The sequence below is a fragment of the Azolla caroliniana genome, unplaced genomic scaffold, assembly GCF_043228905.1.
Source record: "Azolla caroliniana isolate FFs.n. ecotype wild unplaced genomic scaffold, voAzoCaro1.0.p SCAF_5, whole genome shotgun sequence".
Taxonomy (NCBI): domain Eukaryota; kingdom Viridiplantae; phylum Streptophyta; class Polypodiopsida; order Salviniales; family Salviniaceae; genus Azolla; species Azolla caroliniana.
Window position 1 is genome coordinate 17082299 of NW_028230440.1, and position 20840 is coordinate 17103138.

Here is a 20840-nt window from a genome sequence, read left to right on the forward strand (position 1 = left end):
TGGATGCACGCAAGGTAGCGGCAATCACCGATTTGCCTGTCCCTACTCGGTTGAAAGAGGTACAATCATTTCTTGGTTTTGCAAATTTCTATCGACGATTTATCAATGGTTTTTCGTCTTTAATACAACCTCTAATCATCCTTACAAGAAAAGATACTCCATTTCTTTGGACCTCTGTGGCGCAACGTGCTTTTGATGCCCTCAAGGCAGCTTTTCTCACAGCCCTAGTGTTGGTCCACCCCGACCCCACAAGGCCCTTCCAAGTCGAAACCAATGCCTCCGACTTTGCCATTGGAGTTGTCCTATCCCAATCAGACGACGAGGGCACACCACGTCTTGTTGCCTTCTACTCTCGGAAGTTTACTGCCCCGGAAATCAATTATCGAGTCTACGACAAGGAGCTGGCAGCAATCATATCTGCCTTCACCAAATGACGACCCTATTTGGCTAGGGCCCAACATCGCATCCAGGTGCCGACCGGCCACAAAAATCTAATTTACTTCACCACTAGTCATACATTGAATCGGAGGCAAGCCCGATGGTCATCTTTTCTCGTCGACTACAACTTTGAGATCTTGTTTCAACCTGGAGTTCAACATGGGAAAATTGATGCCCTCTCTCGGCGACCTGATTTTGCATTGCGCCCAGGAAATGATGCATATTCACAACAATCCCATTGTTTGTTGTGGCCCGATCAACTTCAGATGTTCGCCACCTGCATGTTAAATGATGATTCTTTGCTCAACGAGATCGCCATGGCAACCATGTCAGACCCATTCGCCAAAGAAATCATGGGTCGCATTAATGACCCATCTCCGGACATGAAAAGCTCATATCTCAACCAATTTACAACCCGGGATGGGTTACTATATCGTAATCATCTCTTGTACGTTCTCGAAGGATCATGTCGTACATAGGTACTACAAAACTGTCATGATGATCCTCTTGCCGGCCACTTTGGGATCACGAAAACCCTAGAATTGCTATCTCGAGGGTTTTGGTGGCCCCAACCTTGGAAATTTGTCAAGGAATTTATCAAGACATGTGATTTATGTGCTCGGTCCAAAACGCCTCACCATCGGCCATATGGTCTTGTCCACCCGCTCCCCATTCCACGTCGACCATGGGTCTCTCTATCCATGGACTTTATCACTGACCTCCCTCTAGTTGGTGGACATGACACGGTGCTAGTCATTGTCGATTGGTTTTCAAAGATGGCTCACTTTGTTCCATGTTCCAAAACCATTTCCGGGGAAGAGACAATGGATCTTTTTCTTTAAAATGTTGTTCGATTACACGGCTTACCCGAGGATATCACCTCTGATCGAGGTTCTCAGTTCATTTCCCACATTTGGCGACGACTTCTAGAAACATTCGGGACTTTTGTCAACTTGTCCTCAGTATACCATCCTTAAACTGTTGGACAAACGGAGCGAGTCAACCAAATCCTCGAACAATACCTTCGGTGTACCGTGAGCTACCAACAGAAGGATTGGGTAGACTTCCTTGCAATGGCAGAATTTGCTTACAATAATAGTATCCATGCCTCGACTAAGGTTTCCCCCTTCTTTGCAAACTATGGATTTCACCCTCGTTTCAGCATTTCCATACCTGCAACTTCGGTCAATCCTTCAGTAGAGACGCGTGCCCACGCTTTACACAATGTCCATCATGACCTCTCCTTAGAGCTCCGTATTGTTGGTGACCACTATAAAGATCAAGCGAACCGACATCGCTTAGCTGCACCGATGTTTGCAATCAGGGACATGGTTTGGTTGTTACGTCGTCACATCACACCACCACACGTCCTTGTGCAAAATTGGACTAGGCCCCTTTTGTATCATCGAACGGATCAACCCAATCACCTTCCGGTTAGCACTTCCTCCAACATTTAGGATTCACAATGTTTTTTACGTTTCCCTCCTCGAACTCTACCATCCTTCTCGAATTTCAAGACGACACCCTCCTGCACCGCCACCTGTGGAATTGTCGACGAATAAAGAATATGAGGTTGACCAAATCCTCGACTCTCGATATCGTCATCGACAGCTCCAATATTTGGTCTTATGGAAAGGTTACCCCATTTTGGACGCCACATGGGAACCAATTACACATTTACAAAATGCTCCGAAGGCCATTCGCAATTTTCATCAACAATACCCACATAAGCCAGTTGCGAGTCCCGGAAAGCGGCCTTAAATGAGGGAAGATAATGTCATAGACACGATGGAATGTAGGGGGTTGAACCCATGACCTCTTGGTCTTATTGGGAAACCTTACCAATTGAGCTACATTCCATCTATACATTATTATATTGTATAAGTTTCAACTTATTACATTGTAAGTTAATCACTAGAACTTTCAAGAAACTTCTAGAGAATGCATAGACATGCACTCTCTAGAAGTTTCCATGCATTCTCTAGATGTTTCCTAGCTTACATGCATACCACCACATTCTTGTATAAATACTTCGGTGCACCTTGATTACAATCAAGGTGAACAACACCAGTTACGGAAGCATAATTTAGTTCTCACTCTTTTGTCTGCCCTCTCTCTCTCTTGTTCTCTTGTCTATGCTCCTCTCTATCTATATATCTATCTTTCTCTCTTTTTAATATTGAGCTCGCCTACTTGTCCTTGCCCTCGTCTACGTCCGTGATAATGTGAAATGAGTAGGAGTGGTAGTGTGAGTGAATGATGTGTATGGATGGCTTGAGGGGCATGCACACCTATGAATCTAACCGCATTGTAACTATTTAACCCCTTATGGGGAATGAATGAATAATGAAGAAGGTCTCTCTTATTTCTCTCTCTCTCTCTTTTTATCATAATTAGCTTACCTTAGTGGTAAGTCAATAACACTACTGTAAGCATTGTGTCTTAGGTTCGAAACCCAATTTCCTCACCTCTCTATTTCACTAGATGCCACTGTGGAATGTAGGGGTTGAACCCATGACCACGTGGTCTCCATTGGGCAACCTTACCAATTGAGTTGCATCCATCCGGGCATCTCTCTCTCTCTCTCTCTCTCTTAGGTTCAAAACCCAATTTCCTCACCTCTCTATTTCACTGGATGCCACTGTGGAATGTAGGGGTTGAACCCATGACCATGTGGTCTCCATTGGGCAACCTTACCAACTGAGTTGCATCCATCTGGGCATCTCTCTCTCTCTCTCTCTCTCTCTCTCTCTCTCTCTCTCTCTCTCTCTTACGTTGAACCCCCACAATGCTTATCAATCGCCATCAATCCCGCAACGTTCATTGCTATCATTATCACACTCACCATTACCATCTTCATCAACATTATTATCATCAACCAACCCTAAACCTATAACACTTGTGTCAGTACCTCCTATTGTAAAAAAAGTGCTCAATGAGCACATTGAATGTACAAAGTCTTTTTAATAGAATTTTTTGTTGTCTACTCTCTCTCTCTCTCTCTCTCTCTCTCTCTCTCACACACACACACACACACACACACACACACACACACACACAGACACTTCACATTATACTACGCATGTTGCACCTAACTACAAAACCATATTCTTTGCGGAACGGGGAAATCGTAAACATCAATACATGTTAGAGCCCATACCGTTATCTGTCATTCAAACCATTGCTTCCATGTGACTTAGCTCACATGCATTGCGATGTGAGACAGGGCGTTGGGGCACAAGTGAAGAGAGTGGTCGGCTATCCACACTTTTCCCTAAACAAGTTCGCGAGTCTGAGTATCACACTTTGATACAATGCTCTGCCTTTGATCATATTCGACCATGCTTTCCACATCTCTTCGATTGAGCCCAATCCTTGCATGAATTCCTCTCACAACCACAATGTGCACTCTCGATTGCAACATTCATTGGTAAAGTTCTTGAACATCGAGAGTCACTACTCACTTTCACACATATCACGTGAAATGTAATATTTTTTGGTCTCATAGGTCATATTTGACCTCCGAAGACGATAATATAATCTATCTATCTCTCTCTCTCTCTCGCTCACTATGTACTTGCCTCTCACACTCATTCTCTATGTGTTACCTAACTGTCTACTGTTTGTCCAGATGTGTCTGCATGTACAAGCTTCCACAACTTACTTTTTACAAAGAAGAGGGGTTATTTCAAGTCGCCCATTTTGTGTTTTGGAGTGTACCATTAGTATTTTGGGTTTCTCTTCTAATCTTTGTCTTTTTTGAGCTTTAAATTTTGTGAGGTTTCTTCTTCTTCTTCTTCTTCTTCAACTCAATGTACTTGAGGCCTTAAGGTTTCATTTTCTTCTTCTTCGTGAGCTTTTGGGTTTTTGTTCTCGCTCTTCTTCTTGTTCTCTAGCGCACCTTGAGACTAATTCGCTAGTAAGTGCCATTATGCATCAGTGAATTCAAAAGAGGGGTTACGAAAACTAGTACACCAATCTTCTAAAGGGAGGACAAAGTGGCACTAGAACATTGTTCTGATTTGAGGCATTGTAAAAGTCAGAGGTAGTTGTAGTCTTGACGGCCCACTTGACTTGCACATTCATCGAAAACTCGGTTGACTCCCAACTTTTGTTTCCATTTAAACTTGATTGTTGTCTTCTAATTGTTCATTGTTACCACCATTTTATCTAATCATTATGTACATTTGTAACCCTATTTTATAAGGGATTTTTTGTTCTTAATCTAGCCTTTTTGGCCTACAAAGTGGCCCTTATTCTTATTTTTGGTGCAAAGCCTTCGTAAATTTTGCGCGTTTCTTGTGCTAATCACATATTTTGATCATTACCTCACGTGTTAACCATTGTTTGACTTTTCGCTTCCTACAAGCCTTTAACTTTGATGAGCTTTCAGTCTGGGAGCCTTTGAGTTTGAATTTGAGGAGCTTTCGATTCTCAAGAGCCTTCAAGTCTAAGGAACCGTCGAGTTTGAAGAGCTTTTGACTCCAAAGAGCTACCGAGTCACCTAACATCCGCACTCTCTTAGTCTTTGCGTCGTTCGTCATCGAAGACCCCCATAGTCTCACATCAGTAGCACATGCATGCGCATTTACGTGATATCGCTATCGTAAAGGGATATGACCGATTGGTGCCACCACGATTCCACACTTGCCTCCACTACAACCACGCATCTCGACTTGGTTCGGTGACCCAACACTCCTTGGAGATCCACCTAATTCGACTCATTGGAGTTGATTTACATTCTAGACTCAAAGTTGTTTTGTATTATTGTTCTTAGGGATTTATTTGCATTATTTTGGAACAAATGTTGTGTAGTCAAAACCATGTAATGTATTTCATGTGCACCATATAACGCACATGCAAAGTTTCTCTACATGTGTGCCACATGGCCCACATGCTTTATATCGCGCACATGCACAAACTTCTCTAGGTGTGTGCCACGTGGCCTACATGTAAAGACATCAATTTAGTATAAGAGGGGAGGACGTCTGTCATGGGGGGGGGGGGCAATCAAAGAGTCTTATTTTGTAAAGGGTTTTTCTCTCGAAGAAATAGTGAATTTCCTATTTTGGCATTTCCTCTTTGTCTGCGTTTGAGGAGTAGCGTTGTACTGTATTTTCTTTATAATTCTCAATTTTGACGTTTGTTTTTGACGTTCTATAGCTCGTTGGAAACCTCTTCCAGAGGGCTTTCCAATCTGTTTGCACACTTAATTTGGTTATGTAGGTGGAACGATATAAGGTTTTTTGTCTTCACGGGTAGGGCTGCAAACCACTCGTGAGTATTCAGATACTTCCGGCTCGACTTCCCACTCTTCTCTTTCATCTTCTTATTTCCCCTCTCCTGGTTTAGAACTCCAGCGATTCCGCCTGGACACACCAAGCTCTTATACGCGACGTGCTTCGACACGACATCGCTAAGAAAATAAAAGAGCTAGACAGACATACAAACACAAAGCACAGACAAATGTAGATAGATAGTAGATGCATTGAGATGAGAAGGCCATTCCATTCCATTCATTCATGGGTTCTCTTCCTCTTCCTTCTTGTGCTACACGTATACACATACACATATATACATACACATACCCATACCCATACACATATGCATAGGCATACGCATACACATCATACACATACACATCATACATATACACATACACATAAGCATATATATACACATACACATACACATACATATACATATACATATACTGTGTACATATATATATACATACATACATATACAGTATACTTATGAAGAAGGAAGAGGAGGAATCGAAAGGGCTATTCTCTGATTTCCTTCATTCCTTCACTTTGATGGAGCGACGGGATGCATGATGCGGACAGCCCATCATGCCCCTCCTCCTCCTCCTCTCCTCGATCCTTCCTCTCTGCACTGCGATCCTTTCTCCAGAAGAAGAAGAAGAAGCAGCAACAAGCAGCTCTTGATGAGTCATGGTGGACGCCCACCACTACTCCCCCGCCGCCGCCTCGCCATTACTCACTACACGCATGCCTCCTCCTTCTCTCCACACATCTCATGCCAAGCGAAAGACGGACAGAAGGCTTCCTACATCCAAGAGCTCAGCACCCGCTCTAGTGCAATGGAGGTCATCTCATTTCCTGCTCTTTCCTTTTCTATGATATGTGCATTTTCTTTTCTTTCCTTTTCTTTGCCGAGGATGAGGAAAATAACTAAGAAAAAGCAAGGAATGTGATGGATTATCATCCGCGGAAAGTGGTTCGTCTAATGGCTATATATGAGACTTGCTTACCAAAGCTGATCACATCACGGAGCATCACAGTGTGTGGTGCTTTTCAACCCTACTAAGTCCCTTTGGTTTAGGGCCAATCGGTTATACTGACTCCCCATTGCCTTTTCCAAGGACAGTCGGGAAATTTGGCACTGTCAGAGTTTCTGATTCTCCAGCATTCGATTCTTGTGATAAGTGATTTTGCATTTCATATTTTTGGGGGACATGGTGACATGCTTGTAGTATATCGCTAAACCTGTCCATGCACCATCTCAATAGCAAGATCATGGCAGGGATTGTAAAGGACTTACTACCTCAAATGGCGCGATAATGCCGGATTTATGAGACAATTCACAAGTGCTACCTGGCTATCCAGTAATGGGGAAATCGTGTAGAATAATAAATGTGATGATACATGTAGTCAATTCTCTACATGGTATTACTACAGTACAAAGCAAAGATCCATTTGAGCCTTCTAAATGTCAACAGCTTTGTTCACAACAATTGGATTTATAATCTGACAGCACTTTATTTGTTTTAGGTAAGAAAAGAAATTCTCCTTTGCTACGGATTGATTCAACAACTTGGCAAAGGTGTAGTGTACTTGGGCTCATCAAGAACAAAACAAGACCATCCACATTTTTTACAGGCAGTAGAGCTAGGCAGAAAGGTCTGGGTTTTGAACTTGGTAAATTGTCAACTACTACTCTTATGTTCATTCGTATGTTTCTAAATCCCTATGTATATTTTGTGTTAAGGTGGCGACATTGTTAGATTGTACGACGTGGACGGGTGTTGGGCCGGGCCTAATGGATGCTGTTGTGAAGGGAGCACTACAATCAGGAAAGCCTGTGGGAGGTTTCAAAATATCAAGGGAGGCTGGAGAGTGGACGAGCTCAAGTACCCATCCATATCTAGACAAAAATGTCTATGTTACTTGCAGGTAATCTTAATTTGATCTCGCATTTTCACATAGGAGTTTTGAAAAATAAACCTGAGACTTTAGTATCCTTAAAACACAAGAATTTGTTGATTCCATATCTGGGGATCGTAAAGTTTTTACTGTTGGAGTTCTTATGAAATATTGGATAAGGAGTTGAAAAGTGTATATTCTATCTATGGAGTTTTTGTTTTGTGTTATAATAAGAGAGTCATTGTTGATGATTGGGGCTGTGTGATGATGCTTGTTTTGCAGATTCTTTTCGGCGAGAAAACATGGTCTTGTGGATGCTGCAGTACGGGATCATTGTCATGAGAAAACGGCTTTTGTGGCTCTTCCTGGTGGTATTGGTACAGTAGATGAAATCTTTGAGATTTTGACATTGATTCAGCTTGGACGCCTTGGTTCCAAGTATCCGGTTCCTTTTCTATTGATAAACTATGATGGATTTTACACCAAACTTCTTGAGTTTCTGACAACATGCAAGGCATGGGGTTCAGTTGCTGAGGGTGAGGTCGAGAAGTTGTGGACTATATGTGAGAACAATGAAGAAGCTTTAGAACACCTGTCAGCTTTTTATGGTATTCAGAACCCAGATATCAAGAATGCCTAGGAAAATCATTCTCAAAATTGGCATATAATGATCTTCACACACACAAGCACACTTGGCATGCATAGATCCATGGATATTATCCATGTACCCACACCCATGCTCACGCCCACGCCCACTCTCACACATGCACCCTGCAAACTAGTCTCCTCTCCTTACCTATAGCCAATGATGATTTGATTGACATGGCTTGGTTCTGGTTAATGGTTTAGTGACCAATGGTTTAATTAATGATTGACACACTTTTCAAACTGGTTCGTTTATCCAATTCTTGGGATGTTTTTGCAATGTTATGCCCTTATTGATGTTTTAGTTATGATGGTATTTGCTTTGATTGGAAGATTTGCGCATTTTTTTGTAAGTTTGGAAAAGCTAGTTTGAAGTTTAAGAGTCAACATCTTCATAGCTATGAAAAGGTTGCAAAGTTCTATATGTTGTATATATATATACAATTCATGTTTTCAACTGCAGATAATGATCAGTATTTAAAAAGTTTTATCATGTTTCCATTGCAATTGAGTCATCAATTGTAGATAATGATCAGTGCATAAATTTCTTTATCATGTTTCCATTGCATCATGGGGTCATCATGGCATTTATAATTCAACTTAATTGTTTGCTGTGTGTTTTCATGCAACACAATATGGATGATAGTAATAGTGTTGTGTGACATGCATCAAAACATGGGTAAATCATAATAGATTGTCTTGTGTGACAGTTTTCTCTTTAGGGATTTTGATGCATGTAACCTTGCCTTGTGCAATTATCGGTTAATCAATTAATGGTTCTATCTTTACAATAATCTAAACTTTTTGGAGTGTAATTATTAACAAATTCATGTCCCAACTAATTCCTCATAAGTTCAATTAGGAAAATGGCATCTTATTTTAAAGAGCGAGTATTATTGCATATTATTCCCAAAATAGGATATGAACTTCACGCAAGGCTATATTTGGTTGCCACAGTGAAAAGAGGAGGAATGGAGCCACGTCTAACCTTTTAACTGAACTCAACTGAACTCAACTGAACTTAGCAACCATGTCCGCAGGAGAATTGTCTATATATAAATTGTAATGCCCATGAGAGAGGCAAGAAACTGGGGGAGGGGAAGGTGCCTAGATACTGACTGAGCTGAGGTGCAGAGATGGATCTTGATGGTACAGGTGCAGAGGTGGATCTTGATGGTGGTAGTAAAGAAGAAGAAGAAGAAGAAGACAAGTTGTATTATGTGAGCACCCATTTCGGTGCTTCATTGACAGATGTGTTTCTGGCGGTGCTGCCCTTGTATCATGCCACTCCGGGTGTAGACGATACCAATCGGCCGCCTTACTGCCCATCCCTTCAGAACACATGGCAGGCCAACCTCTCTGCCATCCTCATCAACCTCCTCAACCTTGCCCACATGCCCCTCCACCTCACCGGCCGCTCCCTCGAGGCTTTTCTCAACTTCGTCCATCGCCATCTCTTCTCTTCCCTAGACGGTACTCTCGGACACAGCCCAGAGAGGCTTTCTCTGATTTTGTCATGTCACCATCATCATCATCATCGGTTCCCTTGCTTGTTTGAAATTTTGATCTCCTAACTTGATTTATTGGTTTCACTCCTTGATTCATGTGATATGTTAACTATACCACAGACCCTTGGTTGTCTGAAATTTTTGATTTCCTAACTTGATTCATTGGTTTCACTCCTTGATTTGTGTGATATGTTAATTAAACCGCAGACCCGCCGTACGATTACTGTCATTAGCTGGCTCAATCCACGCCTGGATTTACTCATCACTAAATCCCTGCCTGGATTTGCATTCAACTGGCTGGCCCCACCAGATGGGATTGTTACCAATGAGTTCCTCGACCTCGCCATCATGGCATCCAAGCTTGCCTATGAGTCCGAAGAAGTCCAACGATATGGCGTTATGAAGAGATGGAAGGTATCGATAGCATATTGATGTGTAACAGATGTATGTTTATTATCTGTGTGCGGTAAGGCACATAATGAATGCATTTTAACAATGGTTCTTTCAATTGATTTAAGTACTCACTAATCATGACCGTACTTTGTTGATGCATCAGATGTCGTATTACAAGTTCTACAACTGTTATAATGGTAAACACATCAGTGAACATGGATGATGATCAATTCGGTTAATAATATGAATGTGAATTCTTTAAGTATGCACGAGAAAAATCTCTCCATGGCATTGTAAACAGTAAGAGGAGTTCCATGCATGCATGCCCTAGTTCCAACTTGCGATATAATATTTTCCTTTCATGTAGATCGTGTCGATGCCAATACGACACAAGCTTTTGTATTCACTGATAAGCCCACTGATGCTAGTATCATATTCCTTGCCTTTCGGGGAACAGAACCCTTCAACACTACTGATTGGTGCATGGATTTTGATTTCACATGGTTTGAGCTCGGCTATTGGGTTGGTGGTCTCCACATCGGCTTCTTGGAAGCTCTAGGCCTAGTAAATAGAGACAAGAAATGGACATTGAAAACATTGCGGGAAAATGTCCTTAACAAAACACCGTGCGCTAGTGGTCTAAATAGGCCTAACATACTGAAAGCCCAAGTGGATGGGAATAAATTGCTAGCATATGATGTCATTACCCAAGACATAGAGGATTTATTACAAGAGAATCTGAATGCCAAGTTCTATGTGTCGGGACATAGCTTAGGGGGGTACCTTGGCACTTACTTTTACTAGCATTCTCATATTGATGAGATGTGAAGGCAACACTATTTTGGAGAAGTTGTCGGGAGTTTATACATTTGGGCAACCGAGGATTTGCGATAGAAAATTCTCCAAGACCTTGAATAACAAGATGGAAGAACTAAATGTAGACTATCATAGGATAGTCAAGACTCTACTGCAATGACATGGCTTGCCGGGTCCCGTTCGACGACGATATCTTCCAATTCAAGCATGCAGGGCATAAGTGTTTCTATTATAACAGTGTTTGAAGAAGAGGTATCAATTTATAACTCGTCCTAATACCAATGTTTGGAAAAACATGTATATATCAAAGAACATTCTAGTATAAATTATAATACACTAATTAGTATTGTGGGATGGTAGTTTGAGCCTTCTTAGTTTTACTCTACTACAGATCTTGAAGAGGTACCCAATAAGAACTTCTTTTCTCCACTCTTATGTGATTCCAATGTGGCTCAATACTATTTGGGAGTTGGTTTGAGGGCAATTCATATATGGCAAGGACGTCAAGGAGGGAACATTATCCATCTTACACAGAATCGTGGGCCTTCTTCTCCCTGGGGTTTCAGCCCATATTCCAGCAGATTATGTAAACGTGATATGATTAGGCGCACCGATCTTCATTAGAAAAAGGTTTGGAGCTCGATACATGTCAAAGTGTGGCAAAAATGAGATGGCCAATGGTTGAGACAGAAAAATACAAATTTCCCTCTTCACTACAATGTAGACCATGCTAACATCATACATAAAAGAGGTAGAACCTCGTAACGTAGAAGTTCAGGTACATCAGAAGCAGAGGATATGGCAACATAGAAGTTGATGTGCACAAAATATATATGTATATATAGATAGATAGATAGATAGATGCATACATACATACATACATACATACATAGAGAAGAGAGTCATGACAAATACTTCTTGTACATGATGAATTGTACACGGTCAAAAGGTATGTGAACAAGTCAATAATAATTGACATGTAGGTCCTTCACTTAATACAATGAATATGAGGACAAAGAATGTTAATTAGTTCCATCCCATGTGTTTTTACAACCTACATATGCCGAGAATTAGTGTATAAATGGAATGTGTAGTTTGATTTGATTCCAAAGAAGCTCACAACCTTATTTTTATTACTAAATGATTCGTCTTCATTACGAGGTTAAGATTTCATGAATGGGGATGTAGCTTGCATGGTTGTAAAAATGTCAAATTTTAAGGTTAAGATTTCATGAATGGGGATGTAGCTTGCATGGTTGTAAAAATGTCAAATTTTACAAGCAGCACAAGTTATCAAATCTTTGCTACAAAGTTTGTCTTCAACATAATCCATAGTACAAAATTTTGGTGTAAACAACTATATTCTGAACACAAGTCTAATTAACCTTTTCTTGGTTCTATTTTGTTCCAGTATGGAAAATGAATCTTTATGTTTGGATAACATAATCTTTTGAATTAACATGACTCCACATTGAGCATAAATACAAGTTTTGTTGGACATGTGTGCCTTCAACCTCTTGTCATACCTTGAGAATGCAACATCCCTCATCAAATGTAAGGGTTATTGAACATAACAAATAACTCTTATAAAGCCAAGAGTAACTCCCCACTCACATCATGACAAGTGAGAATATGGAGGTTTATAAACCAATTTCCTCTCTTTTAGTGTTGGTTACATAGTGATTCAGGAGGTGTCAATCCAAGAACAATATTGAATCAGCAAGGAAAGGGTAAAACAAATTTATATTAACAAGAGATGAGATGACACAAAGTGTGTTGCAAAATGCATTGAGCCATAGTGCTTCCATAATGAAAATAACATTTGTGTACATAACTATGTTGAGCTTATGCATTGTCGCCATCTAATGTCATGTAAGATTGTCAGTTCATCCATGTGTATATTTTAACGATCATGTAAAGTGTTGTATGTCATGGAATGTTAATGTGATAATACTCATGAAACCATCCTTCTCTTTCAAGGAACGTGTACCAATACACAAACTAATTGTCAAGAGATTAAGGGGATTCTTGGAAGATCCCAAGTTTGACCTTTGACATATTGCCTAAACAATTAAATAGGTAGTATAGTTTGTTATGAATGACCTTCAAGTTCAAAATGGCTTTAACCTGATAGTCCCAACAATTAACAAGTTGAAGATGATGTTGGGGAGGAACAATGTGATGTGGAATATAAGAGCTTGAAGCATAAGGTTCCAAAAGCGATACACACATGAGAAGTGAAATCTCAATGCAACATAATGCCATTGGGTGAAGGCATGCTATAGTGTACTAAAATTGCATTGTTTTTAGCAACAAAAAAGCAGGCAAATTTTCATATTATGAGTACTAAAAATTAAGAAAAAATAATAATTACGACAAAAAGAAATATTTTTAGGGAGTGGGGTGGGGGTAGTACAAAGTGCAATAAAGACAAAAAATGGAAGGAAATGGTTGTGAGAGGTCCAGAGGATCTTACCAGTTTGGCTGATATTAACCCCTCACATTAAAGTTTTCACCTTTTTTAAGTTTTTATTTTTATTCAATTTTGAAGCTACTTCTTCCTCAACGTTCTTTTGCCAACTGAGCCTTCTCGTAACTGAAATTTGAACCTTATAACTAAGATTGAATTGATCTCATAACTAAGATTGGAAACTTATATATGAATCATTCTCCTAACTCAAATTTCACGCTTTTTCCATGGGTAACTTTCTGCTAATGACACTCTTGGAGCTTCCTCCATGAATCATTGTTCTAACTCAGATTTGAACCATCTTCAAACATGAATCCTCCTAACTCAAACTTGAAGTTTCTTACATGAACCATAAGTGGCTCATCATAAATCATGGGGGAAGTTCTTCCTTACGTTCATCTTTCTTCTCATATTCTCATGTCGATTATTTGAATGTGCATCCTTCTTCCCCAATTTCATCATTTTCATATCTGAAATCATGGCTTTCTTGTTTATGAATTTTTTATGTGATTCCTTGTCATATTCAATTTCATATTCTTATTCCTTGGAAGAATGTTGCACGTTTATCATCTTTCTTCTATTTCTTGGTTTTCATATTTGAAATCATGCTATCATTGATTCTAAAATTACTAAGATGGTTCTTGTTGATTTATTATGCTTGCAGGTCCCATTTGGTAACGTTACTCCATTATTTCTTATTCTAACCTTTATTACATTAATTACTTACCTTCACACTCTTTTTAAACAATACACATATTGAGAATGGTATTCATCAATGAGATTGAGGTGTCTTGTTTATAGATAGACCGATGTAGCAAATCACTATCCGAAAGGAGGAAGAGACGGGTGGTTCTTCACATAGTGCGTTACTTATTGGATCCTAATGATATTATTTCTATAGAGTGTTATGCCATCAAATTTTGAATTAACACATAAAAAATATTAAGTTTAAAGATTAGTGTGTTTCAAAGGAGATTGTTGAGTTCATGAAGTCATCTTTACACTTAATGAAAGGGCTAGAGAGTGTAGATAAGCTTGCTACACAAAGAGAAGCACTTCACATGGTTGTAAATGGGGTAACAAAGAAAAAATACAGTGATACAAAAGTTGCACTATCCCTTGGTATTGAAAGGAGGGCCTTATAGAAGCATTCGAAAAATACACAGCTGTTTCCGATTCGTCCTCCTTCAGGCCCTTGACCACATTTGCCCATGTCTTGGTCTTGGCTTTCGCTCGGTCGGCTCTGTCCTCCTCGACTCTGGCGCCTCTCTTGCCCTTCTCGACTTTTCCACCCTTCGGTTCGATTGGGTTTGATTTTGGCTTTCCTTTGTTCAAAAGTTGGTATACTATAGCTAACTTTTACCCCATTATCTAGCTAGAGATCAAGAATGGACCAAAGCATTGACAAACTAACTTGTCACATTGTTTTGTCTTACACCTAATCTCTAAAAAAGATTATTGTTGAGGCATGTACAAATAAAACAAACGAAAGAGCACAATTGTAAATGACCAATTCAGTTTAATATCATTGCGAGTTTTATAAAGGACGATTTCAAAAATATCAAGCCAAGCTAGCTAGTAAACCAAGAAATTCGACGAATCCATGAGAACCTACGACACATGGGAACAAGTGGCGATTTCGGAGCATAAGGAGTTGTGCTTTATCTCCTTTTAGAGAGCAATGAAAAATGCACTCTCTATGTGTGGGGTAGATTTTCCATTCTACATTCATGTACATACATAAATGTCCTAAACCTAGAATGTCCAATAGGGACAGTGTGAATACGTCCATTATACCCCGTATTCAACAGTTTGTTGATTCCTAGCAAATAGAATAGTGGCGTTTGTGTATTTGTCCCTCATTATTTCTACCTCTCAATCAAGTAATCTAGGCTATTGTAATGTGCGATAATGTTGAGGTCTTTGTTATGAGCATAACTATAACCATAGTTGAGTTATCTCAATCCTACAGTGGAAGATAACTTTAGAATGTTAAATTATCATGTGACAACTATTTATAAAAAAAACAAGCAAGTGGGAAATGCACAGAAAGGCCTAGGAAGAGGCATCTATTTTCTTTATGTTTTGATATAGAGACTCTGATATTGTGGCAAAGTTGCACGTTCATACATGTGTGGTTCCTTATTCAAACCCAAGGTATGATCCATGTCTGTACACGGTGGTATGAGACACCGGGGGGGGGGGGTGTCGAATACAAGTGTATAATGGACGTATTCACACTATCCCTTTGTATAGCTCAAGTTTGGGCCATTTGTGTAATTAGCATAAATGGTAGTTGCCCTAAGTCGGTCAATATATAAAGTGACCTAGTAACCTTTTTGTAAGGTTGGTTGTATTATTTGTTTCTATGAAATAGAAAGAGTCTTTGTGCCTCCTCTCTCTCTCTCTCTCTCTCTCTCTATCTCTGTGCACGATCTTGGAAACTGCCGAACGCAGGTACAAAACAGCAATCGAATGCTACTTGATCTTCCGCATTGACGGCCTTGTATACAACATCTGGTATCAGAGCCAGGTTCCTCAACCCGTTGTCGGCCGTCGTCTCAGCCTGCACAGCGTTCGGTTCCTTGCGTCATTCGAAGAAGGGAGAAGAAGAAGAAAAACGAGGCTTGCATCTCATCGCGTTAGATCATCTTCGCTTGGAGTAAGCCAGCAGGTTGTACTCTATTCCTTGTGATCGTAACCGCTCGAGGTGAAATCCCCTTGTGCAACATTGACACGATCGTGCTCCATTCGGTTAAACGGCATCCGAAGAGATCATCAAACGCTGCTAGCCGCTCATTGTAACCACTCGGTGCAGATCGGTCTCAAGACAACAACCCCAATTCGTGCTTCATCCGACTGATCGACATTCGGGAGGATCAGTTGGATCCGTCTCTCTCGTCGCTGCAGTCACCCGAAGCAGAATCGGTCCAGACAATCGGTTTCAATAATCGGTATTTGGCATATATATTCGGAAGCGAACCGGGCTCACTCCGACTCGGCAACATTCGGGAAGACCAGTCGGTTCTGTCCCTCAAGTTACCGGAGTCCATCCGAGCAAGTTCAACAATACATATATCCGAAGCCGAACCGCCTCGGGTTCAAATCCGACTAGAACGATATCGGGAGAGCCAACCGGCTGCACTCCAACAAGGTTCGTAGTCAACTCCGAACCGAGCTTCGTCAACCGAAACCAAATTTGATGGCATCAACATCCGGCTCGTCAGAAATGAGTCTACGAAAGTTCGATGGATCGAACTTCAATTTCTGGAAGGAGCAAATGCAGGACTATCTCATAGTCAAGGGGCAAATCGATCCCATCGAAAATGAAGAACCTCCAGAAGGATACAAACCAATTGAGTGGCAGAAGCTGGACAGAATCGTCCGCGCCACGATTCGGATGCACCTATCGGAATCGGTATACTTTACGGTGCAATCGTGTACGACAGCATTCGAACTGTGGAAAACACTGTCGGACACCTACGAAAAGAAGGTCGCTGCAACGAAGATGTTCCTGATCCGGCGCCTCTACAACTTGAGGATGAAAGAATCAGATTCGGTTCAAGCACATCTCAATGAGTACGAAAGCATAAGCTCCCAAATCTCATCTCAGGGGACGGCAATCGAGGATGAACTCAGAGCAATGATACTCATGAGCAGCCTTCCCTCATCATGGGAAACTTTCGTCACAACCGTGTGCAACGCGTCAACCACGGCTGTTAAATACTCCGAAGTCACGAGCGCAATCCTGACCGAAGCAGCTCGGAGAAAGTCTTTCGCCAAAGACTCAACAGACGACGCTTATGTAGTACAAGGTTCGACAGACCGATCGAACATACGAGGAAGAGATTCCTCACGGCAGCCGAACAATCAGCGAAGACGGAGCCAGTCACGGGATAATCGAATCTGCAACTATTGCAAGAAACCCGGACACATCAAAGCCGATTGCCGCGCACTCAAGAACAAGAATGACAAGTCTCAGAAATCAGACAAGAAGAGTGGCCGGCATGAGGAGATCAATTACGTCAGCTTCTCAGCTGATGTGCTACCAAACGACCCGAATATACTATCAATCGAAAATCCAGTCGGATCAGAAGTTCTGCTCACGACTGAAGAATCGAGCACATGGCTCTTAGATTCGGGCGCGTCATTTCACGTGACTCCTCATCGATCCCAATTTCGGCAATATACGATCCGTCACTCCGACTCAGTTCGAGTCGGCAACTCGCAACACTGTGACATCATTGGAATCGGCACAGTAGAGCTCAACCTTGCAGGTGGCTCTACACTTGTACTTCACAATGTCCGACATGTACCCGAGCTCTCAAGGCCATTGATCTCAGTCGGACAACTAGATGAAGACGGCATTCGTGCCGGTTTTTCTTCGGGAGGGTGGACACTCCACAGGGGGAACCTCCTGCTTGCTAGAGGACCCAAGATACACTCGCTGTATCCGTTACATGTTACGCTCAGAGAGGGTAACCTGTTCTTGGTGGATATTCCTGTGTCATCACTATGGCACAGAAGATTAGGACACCTCAGCAAGGCCGGCATCACGCACCTATCTAGAGCCGGATACATCCCTAAACTCTCCTTCTCGGACCATCAATTCTGCGAACATTGTCAGTATGGCAAACAAGCAGCCGCATCACACCCGACATCAACACCAAGAGAAACGAGACCTCTCGATTTAGTCCACTCGGACGTCTGTGGCCCAATGCCGCATCAGTCTCTCGGCGGTGCCTCTTACTTCGTCAGTTTTATTGACGATTCGACTCGAAAGGTGTGGGCTTATCCAATTCGCACCAAAGATCGTGTCTTCTCGATCTTCTCCGATTGGCTCGCTATGGTAGAAAATCAAACTGACCGAAAACTGAAATGCTTTTGGACCGACAATGGGGGAGAGTTCAAATCAGAAGAATTCGTCAAATTCTGCCGACAACGCGGCATCCGACGTGAATTTACGGCACCACACAGTCCGGAGCAAAACGGGATTGCAGAACGCATGAATCGGACAATCCAAGAACGGATAGTTTCCATGCTCCAACACTCCGGACTGTCGGATGGCTTCTGGGCAGAGGCTCTACTCACGGCAGTACACATAATCAATATGTCGCCAAGCAGACCTCTAGGACTTCAAATTCCTCAGGAACTATGGATCGGCAGTAAGCCGAATTACGACAAGCTGAGGATCTTCGGATGCGAGGCGTACGCCCTTATTCCGAAAGATGATCGCCGAAAACTTGCACCTCGGTCCAGGAAATGCATTTTCCTTGGATATGGATCAGACGGCGAAATGGGATACCGACTCTGGGACCCCGAACGCAGACAAATCGTTCGAAGTTCGGACGTTGTGTTCAACGAGTCGGCTATGAATCCATCAGTCAAAACACCGATCGAAGTCCGAAGGGTAACATTTTCTGATGTGCCGACCCTTCAAGAAGGCCCCGCTCTTAACACACGGTCAGCTTCACGGGTAGCTGAACCTTGCACTACCGACTCGGACAACTCCGACTCGGCACAACAGAATAATTCGTTTTCGGACCATCCGACCTCGATACCCGATGCGACCAGTCCAATCATACCTCGACGATCCGAGAGACTGTCGCAACCTCCGGAGAGGTATTCTCCGGGAATTTTCTTCACCGACGCCGGCGAACCGACGTCTTACGAAGAAGCATCGACATCTGTCGATTCAGCCACCTGGCATCTGGCGATGGAGTCGGAAATGCACTCCATTCGGGCAAACAAGACTTGGGACCTGGTCGAATTACCTAAGAATCGACGTGCTCTTCCCTGCAAGTGGGTTTATCGACTAAAAGAGACGTCTGATTCGACCACCCCAAAGTACAAGGCCAGATTAGTTGCGAAGGGCTTCCGACAAGAATATGGCGTCGACTTCGACGAGATTTTTTCACCAGTGGTGAAAATGACAACCCTTCGTTTTCTACTCGGCGTAGTGGCAGCCGACAACTTGGAGCTGATTCAGCTAGATGTCAAAACAGCCTTCCTCCATGGTGATCTTGAAGAGGAAATTTATATGGAGCAGCCAAAAGGCTTCGTGGCAACTGGCCAAGCACATCTAGTCTGCCGACTCAGGAAGAGTCTATACGGCCTCAAACAGGCACCGCGACAATGGTACAAGAAGTTCGACGACTTCATCCAATCGATCGGCTTCTCAAAAAGCGATGAGGACCATTGTCTTTTTACCAACACAGCTCAAGATGGATCACCCATCTTCCTCATCATTTACGTGGACGACATGCTAATTTCTGGACGCCACGCGGGCGAACTTGCCGATCTCATTCGGCAATTGCGGTTGAAGTTTGCCATGAAGGACCTCGGTCCGGCACGACACATACTTGGCATGAAGATTAGTCGGCATCGCGATAAACGACATCTTTTTTTGTCTCAGACCGACTATATCGGACGTGTCTTGGAACGCTTCAACATGCAATCAGCCAAATCTGCTTCAACCCCGCTCCCCATGAATCTTCGGCTCTCTCGACTGCCCGACATCCGGCGCGGAGGGGGAAGATATGAAGTCGGTACCGTATGCACCGGCAGTCGGCTCCCTCATGTACCTTATGGTCGCGACACGGCCTGATATTTCTCACGCCGTAGGAGTCGTTAGCAGATTTATGCACAATCCTGGCCGATCGCATTGGAACGCAGTCAAGCATGTGTTCAAATATCTGGCTGGCACAAAAGACCACGGCATTCTTTTCGGTCCGAACTCAACCTCAGGAGTAGTCGGTTACACCGACTCGGACTTCGCCGGCAGTATAGACAGTCGGAAATCAACAACTGGATACTGCTTCAAATTCGGCAATGGAGCAATTTCGTGGAAGTCGAAACTTCAGGAGTGCACAACGACCTCAACGACCGAAGCAGAATATGTAGCTGCGTCCGACGTTGTCGTAGTGTAGGTTGCACACTATGTGGAAATTATATTTTTGTCCCTCCGGATAGAGAATGGAGTGCTCGGTGAGAACCGGAAGAAAACGGCATACCGGCAAGGAGGAAAACGGCATACCGGCAAGGAAGAAAACGGCATACCGGCAAGGAAGAGCCGGATAAAGAGACATAAATGTAAAATAAAAGGAAATACTCACTACTGCGCAGGGCGTGATTTGAACTCTACACCTCCACGTTGACAAACCCCAACCTTACCATTACATTAACTTATCTTAAGTGTTTTCAATATAGATTTAATATGTATAAGACCTTTATTTATGCATACCTTTATTAAAAGGTAAATCGTGTATTTTTTTAATATATGAAAAAGAAAAACGAGACACTAAAAATAACTCATGCACATCTAGTGTGCATGAGCCCTATACTTAGGAAATAAAAAAAGCATCACATGCACATTTAGTGTGCATGAACATATGAGAAAAA

At 42.2% G+C, this 20840-nt stretch overlaps 3 protein-coding genes across 3 annotated transcripts in view; all 3 read left to right on the top strand.

Annotated features, from left to right (window-relative positions):
- Positions 1-6259: 6259 nt before the first annotated feature.
- On the top strand, positions 6260-8495 carry LOC147864242 (Putative lysine decarboxylase family protein). Its single transcript, XM_087320021.1, has 4 exons — positions 6260-6550; positions 7236-7364; positions 7453-7637; positions 7890-8495. The coding sequence occupies exons 1-4, from the start codon at positions 6275-6277 to the stop codon at positions 8245-8247; spliced, it is 948 nt and encodes a 315-aa protein (XP_087176147.1). The 5' UTR covers positions 6260-6274; the 3' UTR covers positions 8248-8495.
- An 878-nt stretch (positions 8496-9373) lies between these two features.
- LOC147864243 (triacylglycerol lipase OBL1-like) overlaps positions 9374-20840 on the top strand; it is a 28800-nt gene continuing 17333 nt past the window's right edge. The window contains exon 1 of the mRNA XM_087320020.1: positions 9374-9725. Coding sequence (XP_087176146.1) covers positions 9389-9725 — 337 coding nt within the window. The 5' untranslated portion in view covers positions 9374-9388. The remainder of the gene's footprint in view (positions 9726-20840) is intronic.
- Positions 9950-12002, top strand: LOC147864244 (triacylglycerol lipase OBL1-like). Its single transcript, XM_087319279.1, is given in 7 exon segments — positions 9950-10174; positions 10317-10350; positions 10521-10927; positions 10929-11114; positions 11116-11208; positions 11345-11419; positions 11451-12002. Coding segments are annotated over 7 exon segments (1140 nt in total). The 3' UTR covers positions 11571-12002.

Bases quoted from the DNA above. Each gene is read 5' to 3' on its own strand.
- LOC147864242 (XM_087320021.1), top strand. From the start codon at position 6,275: ATGATGCGGACAGCCCATCATGCCCCTCCTCCTCCTCCTCTCCTCGAT. The intron at 6,551-7,235 runs GTCATCTCATTT...TATTTGTTTTAG, and splicing joins CCCGCTCTAGTGCAATGGAG to GTAAGAAAAGAAATTCTCCT. The intron at 7,638-7,889 runs GTAATCTTAATT...CTTGTTTTGCAG, and splicing joins AATGTCTATGTTACTTGCAG to ATTCTTTTCGGCGAGAAAAC.